Source organism: Gymnoscopelus microlampas (genome assembly GCF_963454915.1).
Source record: "Gymnoscopelus microlampas genome assembly, chromosome: 19".
Lineage (NCBI taxonomy): Eukaryota > Metazoa > Chordata > Actinopteri > Myctophiformes > Myctophidae > Gymnoscopelus > Gymnoscopelus microlampas.
This window is the reverse complement of record NC_139956.1, coordinates 10,823,431-10,849,536: the sequence shown is the minus strand read 5'-3', so window position 1 is coordinate 10,849,536 and position 26,106 is coordinate 10,823,431. Positions and strand designations below refer to the sequence as shown.

Below are 26,106 nucleotides of genomic sequence, written 5' to 3'. Positions count from 1 at the left end.
CAAATCTTTGCTTCGGGGATTCCCTGTTACAAAATATCGGGGGTCTGCGGCCAAATACATATCATATATTTGGGGGTCCTTGACATAAACAAGCTTGAGAACCACTGATATAGAAAAAAATATGTTTTTCAAAAAAACTGTAGGATTTAGAAGACACTTGTAGAATCCCCAGTAGCAAAGATTTGAGTTACAAATGTTTGCTTCAAAATATATATATTAAAAGATTTGCACACATTTTCACGATTTTTAAAAAAAAATAGCAGATCTACAAGCTCATAGCGCGGCACTCGGTGCCGCGCTATGAGCTTGTATATCTGCTATTTTTTTTATAGCCAAAGAAATCTAAAAATGACACACAGATGCGTTCCCGGTCTCAATGGGTTAATAAATAATTCATACACACAGGAACATGTGAAGGGCACACACACACGGTGGTCAGTCAGGGCCTCGCTTTCCACCCCGTCTTTCATGATTGCTATCCTAATTGGGCATTATTATCACTTTCCCTTTAGGCGCGTGCTGAATTGTTATTTCCGAGACACACGGTTGGGAGTTGATGATTTAATATTACTCATACAAGCCAGTACTAGAACATAGCTGGGTATAAGAATAGAAACAAAACGCCAGCGTTGTCAATCACTGACACACCAGCGTTGTCAATCACTGACACCGTGCAGATGGCATGGGTTTTCAAGTGCAATGAGTGCTGGTGGAGATATACTGGTATTGTGCCACGCGGCTCTGTTGGCTGATACCCGTATACGCGTGGCACACATTTTTGACCAATAAATCACAATCTAATAAAGGGTGGGATGAGTAACATTCACTGCACCTTCTGTTTTGCATTCCCCACGCATACAGTACACGTGGACCATTCTACAGATGGTTATAAAACGCACCAAAAAAAACACACGCACACGCGCACACACGCACACACACGCGTACGCGCTCACACACGCGTACGCGCTCACACACGCGTACGCGCTCACACACACACACACACACACACACACACACACACACACACACACACACACACACACACACAGGAATCAGGGCCGATGTCAAACCCAAATCAGTATTCTGTTAACAGCTTACTTGTGCCTCATTAACGTGGGGGCTAGATGTTGCCATGGCTACTCAGCAGAAAGGCCATCGGGGGTTCACAGTGTCAACCCCCCCCTCGTCCACCCTCCCCACATACACACACACACTCCCTACCACTCTGTCACATTAGCATCATTAGCACCCGTCTTGATTGGCTGATGAGTGTTGGGGGAAGTGATAAGCCTGATTTACACTTTGTTGCACGATGGCATCGCGGAAACATAAATAGCAACACCATCGTACAACCGAGCATAAATTAGGCTAAATAAGCTCTTAGAGGCAAATGAACACCAGGGGGTGTGGTCCGCAAACCTTAAAGGACGACTTCACCCATTTTCAAGCTATCTTCATGTAATTGGTCCTTACTAATGCTTGTTATTATATGGTACCATTTCTGTTTACTTGGTCTGTGTCTCAGAGGAGGGCTTTCAGGCGTTCTATTCCTGGAAAGTTAGCATGCTATAATGGAAGCCATTATTCTCGCGTTAATACAAAAATAAACCCACCATAAAAGGTCACTGCTAGACGGGATTCTGAAGGGTCCACAGCCCTCTATGAGAAAATGTTTTTCTTATCATTTTATCATGAGCAGTAGTAGAGGACCAATATGAAGATCCTCCTTTAACTCATTGCGTGCCATTGACGTGTTTCGCGTGTTTTACCGCAATGGCGCAACGTGCCAATGACACGTTTGATGTGTTTTTGAAAAAAAGAAAAGTTCAGAACCCAAGATATCATGTTTTGAAGATTTGCTGCTCCATTCACTTCTAGTTTAACTTATTACTTAAAAAGGCTGTATCTTGGCTCCTGTGTACTTTTTTTTTTTACTATGTATTTTTGGCCCAGATATGCTATTTTCAAAAGTAGACAATTAATGTCAACGAGGTCGCGATGACCTCGTTGACATTTGTGAAACCACACAGTGCAACCCTCAGTGATTAGCAACCACCCTAGGATCGCCAATACCGGAGAAAAACATTCTGTGACTACTTGAAAATCTAAGATAAATTGAAAAATCTCTGGCACTGGGACCACATAGCCAGAAATAATTCTGGCACACATGATGTATTCTAGTGGCTCTATATCGTAGCTGTTGGGTGGAAACCTTGAATGTTCAAAACCATTACCTTTTCAGCAAATCAAAAAAATTAACCAGTGTTTCAATGGATCCAAGGTAATTATCATTTAGTCACAATCTCTTGTTAATACTTTTCATCGATTCGATATTTATAAAACTTTCACAACGCGACACTTTGTGCTACTTCTGTGTGACACTCTAGTATGACGGAGTAGGGCATCAATTTACGGAAAAATCAAACAAACAAGAAAACATAAAAAGTTGAAATAGGGAGATACAAGGTCTCTGCCAGACAGACAGCAACGGTATTATGTAAATTAAATGTATGGCGGCAACGTTGATGTGTAGCCGCCAACGGAGCTGCCTATCTGACTGTCAGCTACAGTGTTGGTCCTCTCGAACGTCAGGCATTAACCCATTTAGACCGGAGACGCATCAGTGTCATTTTAAGATTTCTTTGGGCTATTCAAAAAATAGCAGATCTACAAGCTCATAGCACTACGAGCTTGTAGATCTGCTATTTTTGAAAAATCGTGAAAATGTGTGCAAATCTTTGAATATGTATATTTTTAAAGCGAACATTTGTAACTCAAATCTTTGCTTCTGGGGGGTCCCTGGAACAGAATATTTTGAGATGGGGGTCCGCGGCCAAATAAATAATAATCTTGGGGGTCCTTGACATGAAAAAGTTTAAGAACCACTGATATACCGTAGCAACACGTTTTTTTGTTGTTTTTTTTTCATTTAGAAGACATTTGTCAAATGTTTGACAAATGAAAAATGTTCAGTTTCAAAAATGTATATTCAAATATTTGAACACATTTTCCACGATTTTTCAAAAATAGCAGATCTACAAGCTCATAGCGCGGCACTCGGTGCCGCGCTATGAGCTTGTAGATCTGCTATTTTTGAATAGCCAAAGAAATCTAAAAATGACACGGATGCGTTCCCGGTCTTAAAGGGTTAAGCAGCTGCCATGTCCCCAGGTAAAGAGGGTGCCTCTCTTCACTAATGGCACTCCAGAGGACGACCTTGTTGGCTTGAAAATGAGCACACTAAGTAGAACACTTTAATGTATAATTATGCACTTGTTCCAGTGGAACTGTCACCACTCAGTAGGGTTAAACCATTATGCCTCAGAACACTGAGATTAAGGGGGCAAAAAAAATAATATATATATATATATATATAGATTCAATTATCTTTTTTCTCCCCCTCAAAAAATACCCATCAAAAACAATTAAGCGATGTGATTGGCTTTCATATTATATGAACACAAACAGTATAAATGAAACAATGTTCCGCTAGTTAAGTGAGGATAATTAGAAGGTGGTGGAATGTAAGCACAGTGACAGACACCACAAACACTAAGCATTCACTCTCATTAGTTTTCTTGTTGGTAGATTATGCACGGGCACTATGGCAATGGTATAATGATAAATTATAATAGAAATGTGAGAAAAAAAAATGTATATTGCATGTCAAAAATGTTCCGACTTTGAATGACAGGGCTCCAACATTGTAGGCACACTGTCAAATCTGTTTCAAAAAGCTTATCTTGGTATGTCCCGGTGTCTCAGTGAACTGTCATTTACTCAAAATGTGTCTTTCTCTCTTGCCAATGTTTTGTCTCTCCCAACTCTGCACTCAAGAAAGGAAAAACGTACAAAGAAATTATGATCTTTTAACCCATTAAGACCTGAAGCCGATTCTACAAAATGTCTTCTAAATCCCAACAGTTTTCTGAAAAACGTATGTTTCTACATCAGTGGTGCTCAAACTTTTTCGTTTTTCATGACCCCCAAAATGATGTGTATTTGGCCGCCGACCCCCATCTCAAAATAGTTTGTTCCAGGGACCCCCCAGAAGCAAAGATTTTAATTAAAAATGTTCGCTTTAAAAATATGTATATATTCAAAGATTTGCACACATTTTCACGATTTTTCAAAAATAGCAGATCTACAAGCTCGTAGCGCGGCACTCGGTGCCGCGCTACGAGCTTGTATATCTGCTATTTTTGAATAGCCAAAGACAGATGCGTTCCCTTCCCAGTCTTAATGGGTTAACCTAACAAAAAAATGTATCTGATATCCACATTTAACACAATCATTTTGAGTACAAGTTCCAGCTTGTATCATCAGAATTGATGTCAGCTCATCAAGAGCTAATGGTGTTCCAATACCCACTTCTGTCTCAAGTTGATGTTCAATGTCTGTGCGCTCACTTGAAGCCCTGCTCAAGTTGGCAAAAAGATTTACAGTAATCTCTTACAGCTCCCTTGTGATTGCCGTGTCATAAAACGACCACCTATCGAGGTAATTAGCTGCTCTTCTTGTGTTTACACACGCACAACCGCCGCAGAAAACAGCAAGCGAGTGTTAATTAAGCTTAACCTATTAAGACCTGAAGCGATTCAACAAATGTCTTCTAATACCCAAAAGTATTCTGAAAAACGTATGTTTCTATATCAGTGGTGCTGAAACATTTTCATGTCAAGGACCCCCAAAATGAGGTGTATTTGGCCGTCGACCCCCCATCTCAAAATGGTTTGTTCCAGGGACCAAACCAAAGATTTGAGATAAAAAATGTTTGCTTTAAAATAATAAATATTCAAAGATTTGCACACATTTTCATGATTTTTCAAAAATAGCAGATCTACAGTACAAGCTCGTAGCGTGAGCTTGTATATCTGCTATTTTTGAATAGCCAAAGTGTAAAATAATGCATTTTTTAGCTCAAATCAAAAAACGACACAGATGCGTTCCAGGTTTTAATGGGTTAGGAGAATGGCTGTGAAAAATGTTCTTCAAAACTTTCCTTTTTAGAGTACTTTGAAAAGGCACGGAGGTTTTCATTAGGAATACATTACTGATCAAAAATGAATACATTTCCAGTTTGTAACTATGCCCTTCACTTTTGCCCACCCCATTCATTTTCTCAGCAGGATCATTCAAGCTAGGGACTCTGGAAAGAACCGCGAGAAGCCCGGAGGCATTAGCATTGCAGGACAACCGCTGCACTTCATTCTCCAGGCACCTGGGGATTTTCCCTCTGCCACGCATTCTGGAGAACCTTTATTTACAGCGCACGGACCCTTCACTAGCAATATACCATATGGCATTTCTTTATGCGAGGCTTGCACTTGACCGCTGGTTGAAGTTCTATATAGGCACCACATGTACAGTCTATGGTGCTACAAATGGCCTTATTGGTGCTATGTCATTGTGGCCATCGCATCGTAGTTGTCGGGCGGGAAAGCTTGTATGTCCGAAACCGTAACTTTTCAGGAAATGGTAAAAAAATAACCTGTGTTCCAATGTAGTTATTATTTAGTCACAGGCTCTTGTTAATACTTCTGGTTCAATATTTATAAAAAAAAAACACATTTATAAAAAAAAAAACACAGACCGCGCCACGACACGCTCGAGCTTGTAGATCAGTTATTTTCGCTACTTTTTGCATGACACTCTTGTTCGACGAAGTAGGGGCATCGATTTACGAAGAAACATTTACCCTTTAAGACCTGGAACGCATCTGTGTAATTTTTTTCATTTTAGCTAAAAAGCATTATTTTACACTTTGGCTATTCAAAAATAGCAGATCTACAAGCTCATAGCGCGGCACCGAGTGCCGCGCTATGAGCTTGTAGATCTACTATTTTTGAAAAAATCGTGAAAATGTGTGCAAATCTTTGAATATATATATTTTTTAAAGAGAACATTTATAACTCAAATCTTTGCTTCTGGGGGGTCCCTGGAACAAAAATATTTTGAGATGGGGGTCCGCGGCCAAATACATATCATCCTTGACATGAAAAAGTTTGAAAACCACTGACATAGCAACATAAGTTTTTTTTTAGGATTTAGAAGACATTTTATAGAATCGGCACCGCAGGCCTTAATGGGTTAAAACGTTTGAAATCTGGACATGCGAGGTTTCCGCCCGACGACACACATCGACCACATCCAACTCTCTGTGGGGGGGGGCCTCGCGGCCGGCGCGGCCGCTTTCACTGGACTGGCTCCTCCTGCCTGCCTGCCGCATTCACACAGCGGGGCAATACAGTACCCACAGTCGTTGGCCATGGTTTCAATGTTGCTAGGCTACCTTGCCTTTGCCGCTGTTTTTCCTGTTTGAAAAATTCACTGTTCAATAAAGCGGTTCAAGGGAGACTCTGTGGGTTTGAATACTGAGCGATGTGAACCTGCAAAGGGAAACTGACAACACTAATAGCTTTTTTTTTCTTCTTTTTTTTTTTTTTGCTTTCACAATAGGCCTTCGCTGTCTTCCTCTTCTCTCGCCTGACTCAGTAGCGGCAACACTAACCCATTGAGACCTGAAGCCGATTCTACATGTCTCCTAAATCTCAACAGTATTCTGAAAAACCTATGTTTCTATATCAGTGGTGCTCAATCTTTTTCATGTCAAGGACCCCCAAAATTTTATGTATTTGACCGCGGACCCCCATCAAAATATGTTGTTCCAGGGACCCCCAGAAGCAAAGATTTGAGTTAAAAGTGTTCGCTTTAAAAATATATATATTCAAAGATTTGCACACATTTTAACGATTTTTCAAAAATAGCAGATCTACAAGCTCGTAGCGCGGCACTCGGTGCCGCGCTATGAGCTTGTATATCTGCTATTTTTGAATAGCCCAAAAGTGTAAAATAATGCTTTTTAGCTCAAATCTAAAAATGACACAGTTCCGGGTCTTAATGGGCTAAAGTGTCTAACTCCATGCTTCATCTCCTTCAATCACAATATTCATGCAGTGGAACATTTATCATCTTCAGCGAGTACATTTCTCCTGTTTTCACAGTGTGTGTGTGCGATGAGTCACAACCCAGCCAAGGTGAAAGACGTTTCTTATGGTCACGTGTTGTGAATAATTTCACCTACCCTTACACCCCGGCCGCTGTTTAGAATGCGAGACTTAATTGTTATTCCTGTTTCGTACCCCACGCCTGCTTTCAGTGCAACGTAGTGGACATACTCCAAGCTCAAATTGTCTAACGCGGTGAGCTTCCAAGGTTAACCCATTAAGACCGGGAACACATCCGTGTGTCATTTTTAGATTTCTTTGGCTACGAGCTTGTAGATCTGCTATTTTTGAAAAATCGTGAAAATGCGTGCAAATCTTTGAACATATATTTTTTAAAGCGAACAATTTTTTTTTGTTTTTACAACTTCTGGGGGTTCCTGGATCAAACTATTTTGAGATGGGGGTCCACGGCCAAATAATATAATTTTTGATAACCACTGATATTATAGCAACATTAGTTAGGATTTAGAATACATTTGTAGAATCCACCGAAGCAAAGATTTGAGGTACAAATGTTCGCTTTACAACATATATACAGTACATTCAAAGACCCATGATTTTTCCCAAAAATCGCAGATCTACAAGCTCATATGAGCTTGTTTATCTGCTATTTTTTGAATAGCCAAAGAAAACTAAAATGACACAGATGCTTCCCCCGGTCTTAATGGGTTAAGGGGTGAACAGGCAAGCTGCTCGACGGGGGGGGCTCCGGCACAATTTCAGCGCCACCCTGCTCCGTCTCCTGATTTGCTCTCAGCGATGACAGTTTGTCTGTGGAGAACAGTTTGACCCCCGGGTGCATTGGGAGGCCCAGCTCCTTGAACCCTGCAGGGCGGGACACGCGCCGACCCGGCGACCCCCCCAGCCACGCGGCCACCTGATTTCCCTCGAGTCCCCAAAACACAAAGCCACTGGTTGACCCCCCGCGGGTGATCCCGCCGTCTTTTTTCACAGCCGCATGCAAATGACCCCCCCCCCCCCCCCCCCCCCCCCTCCTCCTCCTCCTCCCCGTCTGTGGAACCCACCAAAAAAAAATACTGAGAAAGCTTCATCTGAAAGGCTGGGTAGGAGTGATGTGTCGTTCATGATCGATTCGTACAAAAGAACTAGTTCATTTGCCGTGAACGTGAACGAGCTCGTTCACTTTCTTTTTTTCCTCTTAAATTTTCATCCCACGACTTTGTAACCCCTATTTTTTACACCCAGTGCCAATTGTCTATGTAATCCTGGGCACTACCTTCCCTCTGCCAACCTAGGGAGGCCAGGGCCGAGCTCATGCCTCCTTCAATGCATGAGAGCCAACTGACCTTCTTGTCACCTGACAGGGGAGAGTTTCCCTGGTAGGACGTAGCGCGTGGAAGGAACACGTTATTCCAACCAGTTTCTTTCCCCTCCATCAGGCGCCCCGGCTGGCCAGGGGGAGGCAGTATAGTGACCAGGATTGCTCGTTCACTTTCTGAAACACGCACGATGTGAAAAAAAAAACGCTCCCGCGATGGTGTCTTACACACATTATACAACATACATTAACCACTTTAGCCCTATTTTATACATAGGCTATTTGAAAATAGCAGATCTACAAGCTCACAACGCGTTGCGATGCGGAAAAAAAAATCGGCTATTTTCAATTATGTTAGTACTTTTACTTTTGGTACTTTAAGTATATTTTGATGCCAATACTTTTGTACTTTTACTCGAGTAAATTTTGAACGCTAGAAAACAGCGCTACTGAACGAGAACGTGAACAAAATCGTTTGTTCACTGAAATGAACTTTTTTTCCCACCACTACTGTGTAGATCCAGCTCTGTTCTCACCGCTTTCTAATCTTTTGGTGGAAAATAGGCATTCTTACGTGTACGTCCATTTTATGTACAGTAGGGAATGTGTGTTTATGTATAATTCATAATTTGTTGGACAAACTTTTTGACCCTTTTCGTTCAATACATTTGAAAACAGTAGTATTCTAAGGGATTTGTCTGGCCCCCCCATAAGCTTACACATCACGCATCCAGAGTTATTTCAATGTTTATCTAAAGCAAACTGTAAAAAAGGGCCACATAAATATTTCAGCTGCACTTCTGCTCTCGGCAGAAAAGGCTGTTATGGCCAAGCAGACTTGTGGAGGCATTCGTTAAGTGCTGTTTTCAACCATCTTCGTCATTTGCAGCAAGGAGGAAAATTGCTCTAACGCGGTTAATTACTCGATGTCGACAACATGCTTGCTGGGGAATTGCGTTTATGAAAGTCAAACGGAGGAGGCAGTTAGTGCGCTGCAGTGCGCCGTACAGCCATACGAATGGAAAATAATAAACAGTTCATACAGAGAAGACCCCTGCTAATTGGATTGTATATTCTTGCTGCTTTCCTGTTTTATTCCCGTATACTTGAATATGTCTCTCGAGTACTGTATATCTAAAAAGGCTTGATGTGATGCAGAGGAATTTATAGCTGATTGATGTCTGTTGGCTGTGTGTGTGTGTGTGTGTATGTGTTTGCAAATGGTGCATTTACGTATATAGTGCCTTTCTAAAAGGGCTTTACAATGTACATTCACACATTCACACACACACACACACACACACACACACACACACACACACACACACACACACACACACACACACACACACACACACACACACACACACACACACACACACACACACACACACACACACACGCCGGAAGCAATGAAGCAAGGCACCCGCTCATCAGCAGCAGTTACCGGTTCACTTTCTTGCTCAAGGGCACTTCGACACAACAAAGCCAGGGGGAGCTGGGGAATCGAACCCGGCCACATTCTCAGGGGCGTTTCTAGGGGTTAGTGATCTCGCCAGATTCTGTGAGAGAAACAAGCAACCAGGTCTAGGAAAACAAGCCCAAAATAAGCGACTATGGGCCACACGAGCACTTTAAACAAATACGTCACCTATTTGAAAATAGCCGATCCACAAGCTCACAACGCGTCGCGATGCGACGCGTTGTGAGCTTGTAGATCTGCTATTTTCAAATGAAATCTTGGGGGGAAAATTATAATAAGCAGATCTGGCAACCCTGATCTCGCCTAGTAGGTGCCAGGATGGTCAGAAACGCAACGGCACCTTCTGATTCCAAGATGGCCACTCTGCCTCCTGAGCCAGTGCCGCCCTGTGTGTTGTGTGTGTGTGTGTGTGCGTGTGCGTGTGTGTGTGTGTGTGTGCGTGCGTGCGTGCGTGCGTGCGTGTGAGAAATGTATGAAAGCTCATCAGAGCAGAACAGGATAAAACAACAACATGGCACCATGGAGTGACCAACTTCAGCCAAACCAAGCCAGCACCATACATACATGCTGCTAATCAAACACCAGCAACACGCCGGAAAATCTCTGTTGACATTACGCATTCATTTCCCCCTCCCTCGCCCCCCCTCCCCCCCCCACAAACATGGACAGCTTGTGAAAATGAACTATTATACTGTTCTGTTGTTCAGTTTACTTTACATATCATTGTGTTCCTTTTCCTTCCCTGGGCTTGGGTATAGACTACATATTTTTGGATTCCTGTGTGCGTTCGCTGTCCTGTCGTCATACACGGAAAGGCACGTCTGCATACGGGGGAGGTGCATTATGAAGATGGACGACGCTGTCAGAGCGGCGCGGTGTTTGTCGCCATGCGAGCATTTTCCCCTACTCTGTTATCATTATCATAGCTGATGTTATTGTTACGGTGGCCATTTCAGGAAGCGGGTACGCCGTGCCGGATGACTATGGGGAAGAATAGCAAAATGGAAAATGGAGACATTGGAATTCACGGGCACGTATGGGCTGTATAATATCTATATTTACAGATAATTGGGGGGGGCATACAGTCCGACTGACATGTCTCGGGGAAAGCCATAATGGAAATGCGTGTGGCCGCCGCGGCAAAGCGGGCGACAAAAGAAAGTGCTGTGTGTGTTGTGATTTATTGTTCCTGAAGGACATCTGTATGGTTAATGGTCCAAACAACTGCACGCACGCACGCCAAACATGCAGCAAGGTTAAACCCGGCGTGCACGCAGCGAGCGAGCGAGCGAGCGCACGCTGCTTTTTTTTTATAAGCCATGTCACACATCACAAACTAAGCAGTGTGTATTAGCTGTAATCGAAATTCAGCAGCAACAAATCCATTTAACCCATTGAGACCTGGAACTGTGTCATTTTTAGATTTGAGCTAAAAAAGCATTATTTTACACTTTGGGCTATTCAAAAATAGCAGATATACAAGCTCGTAGCGCTGCAAGCTTGTAGATCTGCTATTTTTGAAAAATCGTGAAAATGTGTGCAAATCTTCTGAATATATATATTTTTAAAGCAAACATTTTTAACTCAAATCGTTGCTTCTGGGGGTCCCTGGAACAAAACATTTTGATGGGGGTCCACGGCCAAATACATATAATTTTGGGGGTCCTTGACATGAAAAAAGATTGAGCACCACTGATATAGAAACGTTACGTTTTTCAGAAAACTGTTGATATTTAGGAGACATGTTGAATCGGCTTCAGGTCTCAATGGGTTAATACTCCAAGCAGTAGCCAAACCACCGCGGCACTAATGTTGTAGATAATAATAATGCGGTGGAGGGGAGGGGGGTGTGGGGGGTGCGGGGGACTAATGGTAATTGCAAACACATTGCAGCACTAGTCAGAGAGTTGCATTGACAACGCCACTTCACAACTTCATTGACGAGACATGCTGCATGGGAATGTTCTCTCTCCCGCTTCTCTCTTTTTGCTCTGTTGCTGTTCCTTGCCTCTGGATGTCCTTTAGGATGCTGAAGCAGGTGTGATAAATGCTGCCGTTTAAATCAAAGCACTCCGGTACCACCCCCCCGCCCCCCCCCCCTCACCCACTCTGGGGAGAAGCAGGATGCCGCTACGTAGATTGATATCGGGAGGACCGGGCCATATCCTGCGAGGGTTGACTGATGGTCTGTCTGGATAAAAAATGAACTTTATTCCCACTGCACAGGCTATGATTCATGTCGTGTGTCCCCCCTTCCCTTCCCCTCCACCCCCCCCCCCCCCCCACACCCTCCCCCCCACACACACACACACACACACACACACACACACACACACACACGCATCTATACTCTACCACAACACTATCCCTGGATGCAGTACAGTACTCCATATTATAGTGCACCACTGTGCCTGCCCACCCTCTGCAAATGACATTGCAGTGTTTAGCGTATATATGTGTGTGTGTGTAAGTTATACCGCACTACCGTGTCCAGAAGCATTCAGTCTCCGTTATCAGGCTTGCGGTGGGTGAAATACATTAACCAACTTCTTCTAAATCAGTATTCTGAAAAAAACGTATGTTTCTATATCAGTGGTGCTCACAACTTTTTCATGTCAAGGACAGCCCAAATTTATATGTATTTGGCCGCAGACCCCCATCTCAAAATGTTTTGTTCCAGGGACCCCCAGAATCAAAGATTTGAGTTAAAAATGTTTGCTTTCAACAATATATATTCAAAGATTTGCACCAATTTTCAAGATTTTTCAAAAATAGCAGATCTACAAGCTCATGGCGCGGCACTCGGTGCCACGCTATGAGCTTGTATATCTGCTATTTTTGAACAGCCAACGTGTAAAATAATGCTTTTTAGCTCAAATCAAAACGCGAAAATCTTTCAAAACCATTGCAAAAACTGTCAAGAATACAATTTGAATTTATGGGGGAAAATAGCAGATCTAAAAGCCCACAACACAATAGTAGGAATGAATGAACTAAGGCTTACGTGGTTAACTATCCTCTGAGGGATTAGGAGGCATGTTTCTCCCCGTATGCTGAAGCAAGTATATGAAACAAACTGTCTTTAATGTGGGTAACGGTGCATGGCCAAGTGTTTTTTGTCTTGATTTGTGTGTAAGTATTGTGATCTCAGTGACTACTGTACATGTTGCTGAACTTAGAAAAAGTGCTCCTCAGAGCACAGGTCTCCGCCAGGTCAGGTAGGTTATTGTGGCCTCCTGGTGGCGCTATAATAGGCCAATGTGAAAAGGGACATTCCTTCTTAGGCCTTTCACGGCACTCGGACTGCACTGCATTCATGATTTGAGGCATTTTGTTCCAAAAATGTGTTTTGTTAAAATTAGACCTGCTGGTGGCGCTATAACAGGCCAATGTGAAAAGGGTGGCATTTCTTCCTCGGCCTAGTGGGAATGTGCGTGCAAAATCTCACGGAAATTAAACACTGCGTTCATAATTTGAGGCATTTTGTTCAAAACGGAGCAATCCTGCAAACTTTGGAAGCCAATCTTAGGCAATCAGGATGGAATATGGGAAATCGGACAGATCCGTTTTGATCACATGACTGTAGAGATACTGTGTACTGTATCTGTAGGAGTAGTATCAAAAAATGTGTTTGCACAAATCGGCCTCCTGGTGGCGCTATAACAGGTCAATCTGAAACATTTGGGGCAGAGGTTCTGAATTGGCATCCAGGGAGTGTGTGTGTACAGTTTCGCAGTGACCGGGCCAACGGTACTGGAGATTAGCTGCTCACAGACAGAAGGACGGACACACGGACGAACACACGGACGGACACACAGACAGACGGACAGGGTGCAAAACATACTCTCTCACCATGGCTTACGGCCTGGCGGAGACAACCAGTGGTGGAAGAATTACTCATATGTTTTACTTAGAGGACCACTTACACCCATTTTCAACCTATCTTCATATAATTGGTCCTCACTAATGCTCTTTATAACAGTGGTTCTCAAACTTTTTCATGCCAGGGACCCCCAAATTGACACTTATTAGCCCGCGGACCCCCATTTGAAAAGATAACCCAGGGGCCCCCATAAGAGAAGATTTTTTTTACGGCTCTAGCATTGATTCTCAACCATTTTAATTTCAAGGACCCCCAGTTTGACATGCATTAGGCTACGGACCCCCATGTAATGGCATTTATGGGACCCCAATTCATATTGTAAAATCAATGTTAATTTAACTCTGAGAGTGTACAAATGGAACCAAATGGACCCGTTAGGGTCCATTTGGTTCCATTTGTACACTCTCAGAGTTACAGACCCATAAGGGTCCATTTGGTTCCTATCCATTTTGCTGGGGACCCCCTGGAACCCCCTCAAGTACCCCTTGGGGTCCCCGGACCCCACTTTGAGAACCAATGCTTTATAACATGGTACCATTTGTGTCTACGCACTCTATGTCTCAGTGGAGGAGGGCTGTGGACAGTTCAGAAAACCTGCCCAGCGCCTACCAGTGACATCATCGGCAGGTAGGTTTGGTCATTTCAAACAAGATTTCACTTGAACTCAAATTTTTGGTATTAATGCAAGAACAATGGCTTCTATTAGCATGCTAACTTTCCAGGAGAGAAAGAATGTAGTTTCTATTAGCTTGAAATCCCCATCGATGATATCATCGGTAGGCACTGTTGTCTGAACTGTCCACAGCCCACCAATATTAATATAGATGTAGCGGAGTAAAAGTATTAAGAAAAAACGGAAATACTCAAGTAAACTAAAAGTACCTCAAATTGTACACACATTCCCTGCCATTGACGGAGATCTCCGTCATTTCTTTTTTTTTCTTTTTTCACACAGAACCAGGAACTAAACGTGATCCAAAGATCTACTGCTCCATTCACTTCCTGGTTAAAGTATTTAGGAAATATTCTGTATCTCGGCTCCTGTGTTTTACTATGTATTTTTGGCGAGACATGCTATTTTCAACGGCGTATGACAAGCGAACGTCGCAATGATTTTTTTTTCTCTTTTGGAAGCAACAGTGAAACCCTCCGTGATTAGCAACCATCAGGGGATCGATCATACTGGAGATACATATTCTGTGGTTCTTGAAAGATTAGTCAGAATGCTTAAAAATGCTGGCAGAAGCTACGGCCCGTTTTAGAAAACCCCTGGCAGTGAACGTGTTAAGTAAATGTACTTAGTTTGTTACTTTACACCACTGTCGTAACACCATCGCTCATTTTATTTTCTCCTGTTTATTTTCTTTGTGAAATTCTTGTTTTTTTGTGTATTTATTCTGTCCTATGTTTGTGCAGCACTTTGTGAATCACGTCTAGAAAAGTGCTACGTAAATAACAGCTATTATTACTATTACTTGTGGTCACAGTGCCCTTCCATGAGAGGCAGGCAGGGAGAAGACACGGAGTAGCATTCATCCACAAGTCTGAATCAAGATTTAAGCTGCCAGTTCACCCCTATTTCAAAAGTAAAATTGCACATGCAAAAAAGACGATTATCCCCAAAGAGTGTCACGCTGACTTCCCCAATTATGGCATCTTACCTAAAAAGTGAGTACATGTTTTGACATTCTGTCGCATGACGTTCCACGGTCATTGTGGCATTTTTGTATTATTGTCAGTTTGGAAAACAAGTCATTATAGTCCATCCCCCACAATCAACAATTCCTATTGGAGAGAGGAGGAGGTGCAGTAAATCATAAAATCGCAAAAAAAATCATGAAAGCCTCAGTGTCAACCGAATATCATTTTCATAGTTGCATCCTGTAAAAGAGTCGGATGACTGATGTTTAACCCATTAAGACCGGGGACGCATCTGCGTCTCATTTTAAGATTTCTTTGGGCTATTCAAAAATAGCAGATCTACAAGCTCATAGCGCGGCACCGAGTGCCGCGCTATGAGCTTGTAGATCTGCTATTTTTGAAAAATCGTAAAAAATATATATTTTTTATTTTTTTTCAAAAATCTGTTAGGATTTAGATTTTTTCAAAGAATCGCCTCAGGTCTTAATGGTTTAAGGCTAATGAGAGAGTGGAAGGGGACAGCCAAGGCGACATCGCATAATTATCACCTCAGATCAAGACAATTTCTGAGGATAGACGAAGAAGACGAAAACAAACGCAAGGACATTTTTTCAATATTGTTTTCAACTCGACATAGAGGTCTTGGATACGAGCGGATGGGGAATGGGTGTGTGACGTGATTATAAAAGCGTGGAAAAAGAAGAACAATGGCAGCGGTAAGTTGACAGGTGTTGCTTCTACAGATCAGTGGGCAAGGAAAGGAACTGCAACCTGTAGCCTACAGGCGGGTATTAGTATTTAACCCATTAAAGACCTGGGACGCATCTGTGTCACTTTTTTCATTTGAGCTAAAAAAAAGCATTATTTTACACTTTGGCTATTTTTGAAAAATTGTGAAAATGTGTGCAAATCTTTTGAATATATATATTCTTTCAAAGCAAACATTAACTCAAATATTTGCTTCTGGGGGTCCCTGGAACAAAATATTTTCAGCTGGGGGTCCGCGGCCAAATTCATGTCATTTTTGGGGGTCCTTGACATGAAAAAGTTTGAAAACCACTGATATAGAAACATATGTTTTTCAGAAAACCGTTAGGATTTAGAAGACATTTTGCAGAATCGGAACCTCAGGCCTCAATGGGTTAACAGTGGATCCATTATAGGTAACATTCATATAGCAACGCTTATTACAGTAGATCGGGTGGGGGTGGGGGGGGGGGGGGGCAACGCCGTCGTAAAACAGAGCATAGATTAGGCATATCGCTGTCCTCGCAAAAGCAGACCGTTCAGCAGCTCAGCTGATGCACACATACGGCAAGGCCGAGCACTGTCGGCAACGCCATCAACATTAGCTCACAGAGCACACTCACGTTAACATGTCTGCACATCAATGGTGATGTGTAGGCACTAGTGATGCACGGGTCGGGTTTTTTCATGACCCGCCCCGCCCCGCCACGGAACCCAACCCGCCTCAACCCGCCCCGCGAACCCATATATAAATCTATGGCTCAACCCGCCCCGCGTGACTGTTTTTTAATTCTGTAAAGTCATGGTTAGAAAATAATCCCCAAGTGTATTCAAACTGTTTTATTGTTATTATTCTTATTCTTATTAGGAATAAAGACAAAACAAGAGCATGTGATTTTGTATTCATTTTTTGCGTGTGAGAGCGGCTGACCCGCTCACCCGCAGCCCGCATAATTGCCACTGAAATTCTGACTCGACCCACCCGCGCCGCGGGTTGACCCGCGGGTTATGGGTCAACCCGTGCATCACTAGTAGGCACTATAGGCATCGTAAAGATATATCTCAATGCAGAAGGATGATGTGCATGGGGGCGGCCGTAGCCCTGACCCTAAGCCTAACCCTTGACAACAACCATGGTTGCAGTGGTGGAAAGTAACTAAGTATTTACTCAAGTACTGTACTTAAGTACAATTATGAGGCATTTGTACTTTACTTGAGTATTTCCAATTTCCAATACTTTTACTTCTACTCCACTACATCTCAGACGCAAATATTGCACTTTTACTCCACTACAATTATTTGAAAATTGTAGTTACTAGTTACTATTCAGATATAAATTATGATATTTTGAAACATACATTAACCACTTCAGCCCTATTTTATACCTAGGCTATTTGAAAATAGCCGATCTACTCTAGCTCACAACGCGTCACATCGCGACGCGTTGTGAGCTTGTAGATGCTGCTATTTTCAAATATTTTAGTACTTTTACTTTTGGTACTTTAAGTACATTTTGATGCCAATACTTTTGTACTTTTACTCAAGTAGATTTTGAATTCTGAACTTTTTACTTGTAACAGAGTATTTCTATATTGCAGTATTGATACTTTTACTTAAGTAAAGAATTTGAGTACCTATGGGTGACAGTAAAGCGCTTTGGATAAAGACGCTATACAGTATAAGGCAGCATTTACGAAGGATAAGCAATTCTCCCAGCACAGTACGATTGAATAAATGTTTTCAATGGACTTATTAAGATGTAGGCTATTATATGTAGGGGACTTCAAGCCAGTTAGCCAGATAACTGTTCATTCATTTTGCCTTTTCAATTGCACAGGGAAGCCATGCCGTTAGAATAAGAATTTGTGTCTTGTTTCATTCTGACCCCTTAACCCATTAAGACCGGGAACGCATCTGTGTCATTTTTAGATTTCTTTGGTTATTCAAAAATAGCAGATATACAAGCTCATAGTGCGGCACCGAGTGCCGCGCTATGAGCTTGTAGATCTGCTATTTTTGGAAAAAAAAAACGTGAAAATGTGTGCAAATCTTTGAATATATATATACATTTTTAACTAAAATATTTGCTTCTGGGGGGTCCCTGGAACAAAAATATTTTGAGATGGGGTCCACGGCCAAATACATATAATTTCGGGGGTCCTTGACAAGAAAAAAGTTTGAGTTTTATAGCAACATATGTTTTTTCAAAAAACTGTTAGGATTTAGAAGACATTTGTATAATCCCCCAGACGCAAAGATTTGAGTTGACAAAAAATATATCTATTCCAAGATTTGCACACATTTTTTATGATTTTTCAAAAATAGCAGATCTACAAGCTCATAGCGCGGCACTTTGTGCCGCGCTATGAGCTTGTATATCTGCTATTTTTTAATAGCCCAAAGAAATCTTAAAAAATGACACAATTGATGCTTTCCTGGTCTGAAAGGGTTAAAGCAATCTCGCCACACCAATCCAGCATTCTGACACAAAAGAGATCTAAGAAAAGAGAGCGTGCTAGCTTGCTTGGTGACGACTGAAGGTTCACTCCTATGGGGATTGAGTGGCATCTTTCATCGCACGTAGGCAGTTTGATACAGACCAATGTCCAGCAATCGACATTGGGGCCAATCCCCCAGGGACGGTGAAAGGCCATAGCGTAATCCTTTTTCCATGAAATTGAAACCCCTCACAGTGGAAGGGAAATACAACCCCAGCAGTATATGAAGCTTGCCCCCGTCTCTGCCATTGATCAGCGGCGCAAATGAAAACCGCCATGGATATCTGTTAGCCATTGATTAAAGGTCAGAAGAAGCCTAACAGAGATTGAATAACAATAAAGGAAGATCGATAGCGCAAATATTGGTCTTAGGGTAAATTCATATTTATGTTGTAACGATGATTAAATAGCCCTTGGACTGGCACCGTGGCAGAACTCGCATCGCATAGTTTTCAAACCAGATTAGTCAGATTAAAGACACCATTATTTGCATTTAAAGAACTCTTGAAGAAAATAATAATAAACAACACATCAAGCATTCATGCTTCAAGTAAGACGTACAGTACTGTAGAGTTACTAAGCTGAAATCCAAACAAAAGATTATAGTGGCTCTGTACTGTATAATATGTGCACATATAGACATTTAACCACTTAAAGTAACACTATATACTTCATTGGTCAGGGTCCACCAGGGTTCTGTAGTTGGCCCCCTACTTTTCCCCCCCTCTACACTAAATCTCTTTGCTGAAAATAGCAGATCCCCAAATTCACATTTCTGAGCTTGGGGATCTGCTATTTTAGCCGAATGTTAACCTATATTTGACCTATCGTTAACCTTAACAAATTGAGTGCCAGTCGCGTATATCTACGCGAACCTACTTAATTGCGCAACGTGCCAGTCGCGTAGATATACGCCAACTGGTCTTTTTTTTTTTTTTCACTCACAGGTTCACATTGCATTGTAGGCCTCGTTCGCCACGACACATTTCATTGTAGCACCACCGGAAACGGAATTATCCGGGATCCGGAAATTCCGATCCCATCCGCTTCCTGTCTAGAACGAAAACCTAAAAGTCGATTATCTCGGTTGTTGTTTTTCTCCTCGCTGATCGCTGTTCAGCGTTCACCGCTGTAGCTTCAAGATGGCGGATCGCAAATCGAAGCGGTCTTCACTGCTCGTCCCACACAGATCCCCTGTGTGTTTAGAAACAGTCGAACGCGCGATTTTAACGGATTTAGCGAGGTCTGTGCCGACGTGAAAAAAACAGTACATTATGACATTGGTTCTCAAAGTGGGGTACGGGGACCCCCAGGGGTACTTGAGGGGATACCAGGGGGTCCCCAGCTAAATGATTTGTAGGAACCAAATGGACCCTTATGGGTCTGTAACTCTGAGAGTGTACAAATGGAACCAAATGGACCCTAACGGGTCCATTTGGTTCCATTTGTACACTCTCAGAGTTAAATTGACATAGATTTTACAATATAAATTGCGGTCCAAGTGATAGAAATGCCATTAAATGGGGGTCTGTTGCCCTAATGCATGTCAAACTGGGGGTCCTTGAAATTAAAATGGTTGAGAATCACTGCTAGAGCTGTAAAAAAAAATCTTCTCTTATGGGGGTCCCTGGCATATCTTTTCAAACGGGGGTCCGCGGGCTAATAAGTGTCAATTTGGGGGTCCTTGACATGAAAAAGTTTGAGAACCACTGCATTATGATATTAAACACTGGCGTGGAATGTGTTAATGTGGACGTGCTCAGAAAGACGCTGGTGCGGAGAGCAAAAACGAGCTGGCCAGGTGTATGGAGAACCGGGATGACTGGAGACGCCGATGGAGGGCTCGTCGGAGGACGACGCAGAGAGAGAGAGATCCCGGCCCTAATTATGACATGCCCAGAATAGGGACTCTATGGTTCATGTGGTTAAAATACAGTCTTTACACTATACCTCAAACCCTTCCCCCGAGTGTTTCTGGATATGAATTGTAATGCCGAAAGGAGAGGAAGATAATTAAGCCACTTACCCTAATGACACCTCTTCTCCTGCAGCACTCTGCTGTGTGACTTGATTGAAGGGGCACAAGGTATACGTATATCTACAGGGGGGCAAAGAAACATAGACATTGATAAAATTGGCATTGTGTGGTTTAACACATTAAGACCGGGAACGCATCTGTGTGTCATTTTTTTAGATTTCTTTGGGCTATTAAAAAATAGCAGATCTACGAGCTTGTACTGTAGATCTGCTATTTTTGAAAAGTCATGAAAATGTGTGCAAATCTTTGAATACACATATTTTTTCAAACCGAACATTTGTAACTCAAATCTTTGCTTCAACAAATGTCTTTTAAATCTAACAGTTTTTTTTTTGTTGAAAACATTTGTGTTGCTATACATGCTAACATGTTGCTATATCAGTGGTTCTCAAACATTTTCATGTCAAGGACCCCCAAAATGATATGAATTTGGCCGCATACCCCCCCCCCCCATCTCAAAATGTTTAGTTCCAGGGCCCCCCTAGAAGCAAACATTTGAGTTACAAATGTCGGCTTTAAAAAATATATACAGTATTCATAAGATTTGCACACATTTTCAAGATTTTCAAAAATAGCAGACCTACAAGCTCATAGCGCGGCACTCGGTGCCGCGCTATGAGCTTGTAGATCTGCTATTTTTGAACAGCCTAAAGAAATAAAAAATGACACTGATGCGTTTCCAGGTCTTAATGGGTTAATGCGCAGCGGTGCTGCAGTTTCTCAAAACACTGTGCTTGAGGAGAATTGTGTTCTTTTCCTGTCTCTTTCTCTTTTCTCTCTCCTTTTGTGCGAGGTAGTAATGGACAGCTATACAGCATTCCATTGACAGGACACAGACAAAGTGGAAAGACTAGCCAGTGCCAGACACTTTATTGACCTCAAAATGCTCAAGCTAAAAAGGCTAAAGTTCTTCTCTACCAAGACAGAACTGAACATCAGAAGAGTTAGCGGCGCCGGCTAGCACAGGCCATAGAAATGAAACAAAGGAGACGGATGGTGAGAAAGACAGAAGGGCCTTTCCATCGGCTCACAAAAGGAGACACATATGTGTTAATTATTACCATTCACTGACGATTACATAATGTAAGACACACCAAGGGCATGCGGTAAAAAAAATAAAGAAGGATTGAGAAGAAAAAGAGAGTGCTGAATGCACGGATGATGAAGAAAATTGGTTGCCCATAAAAGTAGATGTGGCAAGTACTGTAGCAGTCGCGGGGATCAAACGCTGTGCAAAAAGAAAAGCAAGATGAAAGAAGAAAATAAAAGGAAAGGAGAAAAAAAAACTGATGAACATCAGAGAGTGCAGGGTTCGGAGCAAAGGGAGGTAAGTGATTGGCTGGCAAAGCACTCTGCTCATGCGCCTGTTTTGTGGGCCACATTAAATGTTTCTCATCTCACAGAGTTTCATTTAGGTATTTATCCTTTCATGTCTACTGTATGCTTCAGAGCACGGCGGCATCCTCCCCCCACAGCCACAGAAGAAAAGATAAGGTCCAAGGGAGAGAAAGAAAAATAAATCAGCATCTTTTTTTTGACTGCAGAGTAAGCAGTACAGCTCGCAGTGGAATTAACCCATGAAGACCTGAAGCCGATTCGACAAATGTCTTCTAAAAAAAACAGAATTCTGAAAAAAGTATGTTTCTATATCAGTGGTGCTCAAACTTTTTCATGTCAAGGACCCCCCAAATTATATGTATTTGGCCGCCGACCCCCATCTCAAAATATTTTGTTCCAGCCAGGGACCCCCCATAAGCAAAGATTTGAGTTAAAAATGTTCGCTTTAAAATAATATATTTTACACACATTTTCACAATTCTTTTTTTTAACACATTTTCACATTCTTTCAAAAATAGCAGATCTACAAGCTCGTAGCGCGGCACTCGGTGCCGCGCTACGAGCTTGTATATCTGCTATTTTTGAATAGCCCAAAGTGTGAAATAATGCTTTTCAGCTCAAATCAAAAAATGACACAGATGCGTTCCAGGTTTCAATGGGTTAAATGTCTCGCCGTGACTCAGTTGCGAATATTACCCCCCAAGAAATCTGACACTATGCAGCAAAGGTTTCCTATGGAATGTCTCAGTCTCTCTCTCTATATAGTACAGTAAGCTGTATTGTGTAGTCTGCTGTGCTCCTCTTTCAACGATGAACCGAGTTGAGGAGTGGGTTTCCTTGCCTGACCGTGACCTCCACAAGGACACCCACTAGTCAGCAACATAATCACAGGACGGTTCAGAAGGACGCCCCCACACCAGGGAGGACCAACAAGAAACCTTATGTAAGCATTTTATGACGATTGAAAGACCCTGCTTCTAGCGCATAAGGGGGAAACGTACAGTACGTGTCACAAAAATTCAGACAAATATGGCGCGTTATCTGCAGCTTTTTGAAGTGGCCGCAAAGTGCTGAGCAAGATATTATTCCCCCGGAATGAAACAACACAAAGTGCGACATCAGCCTCCTATTGAACCGTTACCTCTCCCAAACTGCCTTCATCCTTCTTCATACAAGCCACAGGAATCATTAACCCGTTAAGGCCTGAGGTCGATTTTCTACAAAATGTCTTCTAAATCCTAACAGTTTTCTGAAACACATACTGTATAGGCCTTTTGCAGCCAGGGTGCGATTTTTCGCAAGGAAAAAACGGACAATATCATTTTTTAAATGAACACATGGTTCTCAATGACCTCACGCACACCGGTTCCGAATTTACCGTGCGGCGATGTGATGCGGCGATGTGATGCGGCGATGCGTTTTTTTTTCTCCAATCGAACCCAGTTCGATTTGTGCGTCTTTTCGCATGCGGTAAAAACTGATTGACTAATCGCACCCTGTCTGCAAAAGGCCTTATCAGTGGTGCTCAAACTTCTTCATGTCAAGGACCCCCAACATTATATGTATTTGGCCGCGGACCCCCATCTCAAAATATTTAGTTCCAGGGACCCCCCCCAGAGGCAAAGATTTGAACAAAAAAATGTTGCTTTAAAAAAAAATACATATATCCAAAGATTTGCACATATTTTCAAGATTTAAAAAAAAATAGCAGATATACTGCGCTACGAGCTTGTATATCTGCTATTTTTGAATAGCACAAGGTATAAAATAACGGTTTAAGACTTTAAACCGTTATTTTATACTTTGGGCTATTCAAAACCTTTAAGTGGTTTACAGACGGATGCGTTCCCGGTCTTAACGGGTTAAGTTTGTAAAGCAGGTGTCTGAGTGTGCAACAAACATCCTCATCCGATCACATGAGCAGATGGTGCCTCATAGCGAGAGAGAAGGAAGCGGGGAAGGGGGAAAGTGGGGGGTAACGCAGTGAAAGAGCAATCAAATGAGTCCCACCGGGGGAGTTTTCCCCCCCACCCCCCATATCTTGCTCACTCCTCCCCTTTCCCTCCAAGGCGAGGCTATCTATCCATCCCTGCCCACTTCTGCTGACGCATAAGCACTGTGCTCAAGTACTCAGATATTTCACTTAAGTGAAAGTAGCAATACTGCAATATAAAAATACTCTGTTGCTAAGTTTAAAAGGCCTGTGTTCAAAATGTTACTTGAGTAAAGGTACGAAAGTATTGGCATCAAGATGTACTTGAAGTACCAAAAGTAATAGTACTAAAATGTACAAGCTCACAGATGCGACGCGTTGTGAGCTTGTAGATCTGCTGTTTTCAAATAGCCTATGTATAAAATAGGGCTAAAGTGGTTAATGTATGTCAATATAATAATTTATACCTGCAAAGTAACTTAAGTTTTCAAATAATGAGTAAAAAGTATACTACAATATTTGCCCCCGAGATGTAGTGGAGTAGAAGTAAAATTATTGAAAATGGGAAATACTCCAGTAAATACAAAATCCTCAAAAGTGTACTTAAGTACAGTACTTGAGTAAATGTACTTAACACCACTGACCATACCCACATCCACACAAAGACACACACGCACGCACGCACGCACGCACGCACACACACACACACACACACACACACACACACACACACACACACACACACACACACACACACACACACACACACACACACACACACACACACACACACACACACACACACACACAGCCCCAAACACAGGTCGTGCACAGACATGTTGGGGGGGCAGTTGGCTCAAGCTATTAGAAAGGCCACTAACCCCACGACACTCACTATTTCCACCGTGACGTCTCCACACGACTGCCATCTATGATCCCATTATGTTCATACCATGGTACCATTTGTTACACTGCACATATTTTGAGACATATGGTGCTACCACCGAACTACAGTTAGATATTAATAATGTGATATCATACAACTTCTAATTTGATTAGGTGTATGTTTTCATGGATGCATCACTATACACTTCCATCTTTATATCATCATCACCCAAAATCGTGTCTGTCTCCAAAATCTCTTATGGGGCGGCCATAGCTGAGTGGTTAGTGAGCCCGCCTAGGGAGCCAGAGGCCCTGGTTGCCCCAGGTTCGATTCAAGGCCAGGCCAGCATATGTGTCGATGAAATGAAATTTGTCCCTGAGCAAGACTCTTAACCCCTAATTGCTCACAGGTTCTCATTGGCAACAAGACCGCAAGGACTTTCATGAACGACCTGTTAACTGAATGACTGCCAGAATTATTTCAGATTTTTTGCTGTTTTCTGCCAGAGATTTTTCATTGAAATTAAAAAAGTACTCAGGAGCCGAGATACAGAATTTTTAAGTTTTGAGTTAACAAGGAAGTGGATGGGAGTCTAAATCTTCGAAAAATCATATCTCCTTGGTCTTTGGGTCAAATTGAAAAAAAAAAAAAAATGTTTTTTTCATTTTTTTTTAATTTTTCAATAGAACGCATTTATTTAAGTGCGCTATTTAATAGATCGCATTTATGCGTGATTGGCAGGCATTGAGTTAAAAGGAATTATCCTTATCCTTTATGCCCGGTTCTCCTCAGTGGCTGGAGCAAATTGATCTGTATTTGCACACGGCCATTGGCCAATTAGCATATGCACGGAATAGCGACGCCCGTTTGTCACTTTTTTGACTGCACACGTCCCCGGGTATGGACTAGTTTTGATAGAATTTCAATAAAAGCTGCACCTCTGTCAACCAGCGTTGCCAGATTCTGAGAGAGAAACAAGCAACCAGGTCTAGAAAAACCTGCCCAAAAGCGGCGACTACGGGCCACACGAGCACTTTAACATATACATCAGCTATTTGAAAAAAAAAAAAATCTCGCGGGGAAATTATAATAAGCAGATCTGGCAACCCTGCTGTAACACCAGCGGTAGTGCAAGTCAGTCAGCTGTCAGTCTCCAAGACTGACACTCCACATTCTGCAAAAGAAGAAGACACTGTAAAAGGTCAAACAGCTACGCACACACTCCCCTCACACTACCATTAGCAAATCAACACCCAATGACAGTGGTGTAAAGTAACTAAGTACATTTACTCAAGTACAATTTTGAGGTACTTTTACTTTACTGGAGTACGTGCAATTGTCTATACTTTTACTTCTACTCCACTACATCTCGC

The 26,106-nt window shown here is 42.3% G+C and overlaps 1 protein-coding gene across 1 annotated transcript in view; it reads right to left on the bottom strand.

Moving 5' to 3' along the window:
• The window catches only part of LOC311034621 (glucosidase 2 subunit beta-like), a 289,400-nt gene that overhangs the window by 37,826 nt on the left and 225,468 nt on the right, over nucleotides 1-26,106 (bottom strand). The window contains exon 13 of the mRNA XM_084042513.1: nucleotides 20,565-20,636. Coding sequence (XP_083898639.1) covers nucleotides 20,565-20,636 — 72 coding nt within the window. The remainder of the gene's footprint in view (nucleotides 1-20,564; nucleotides 20,637-26,106) is intronic.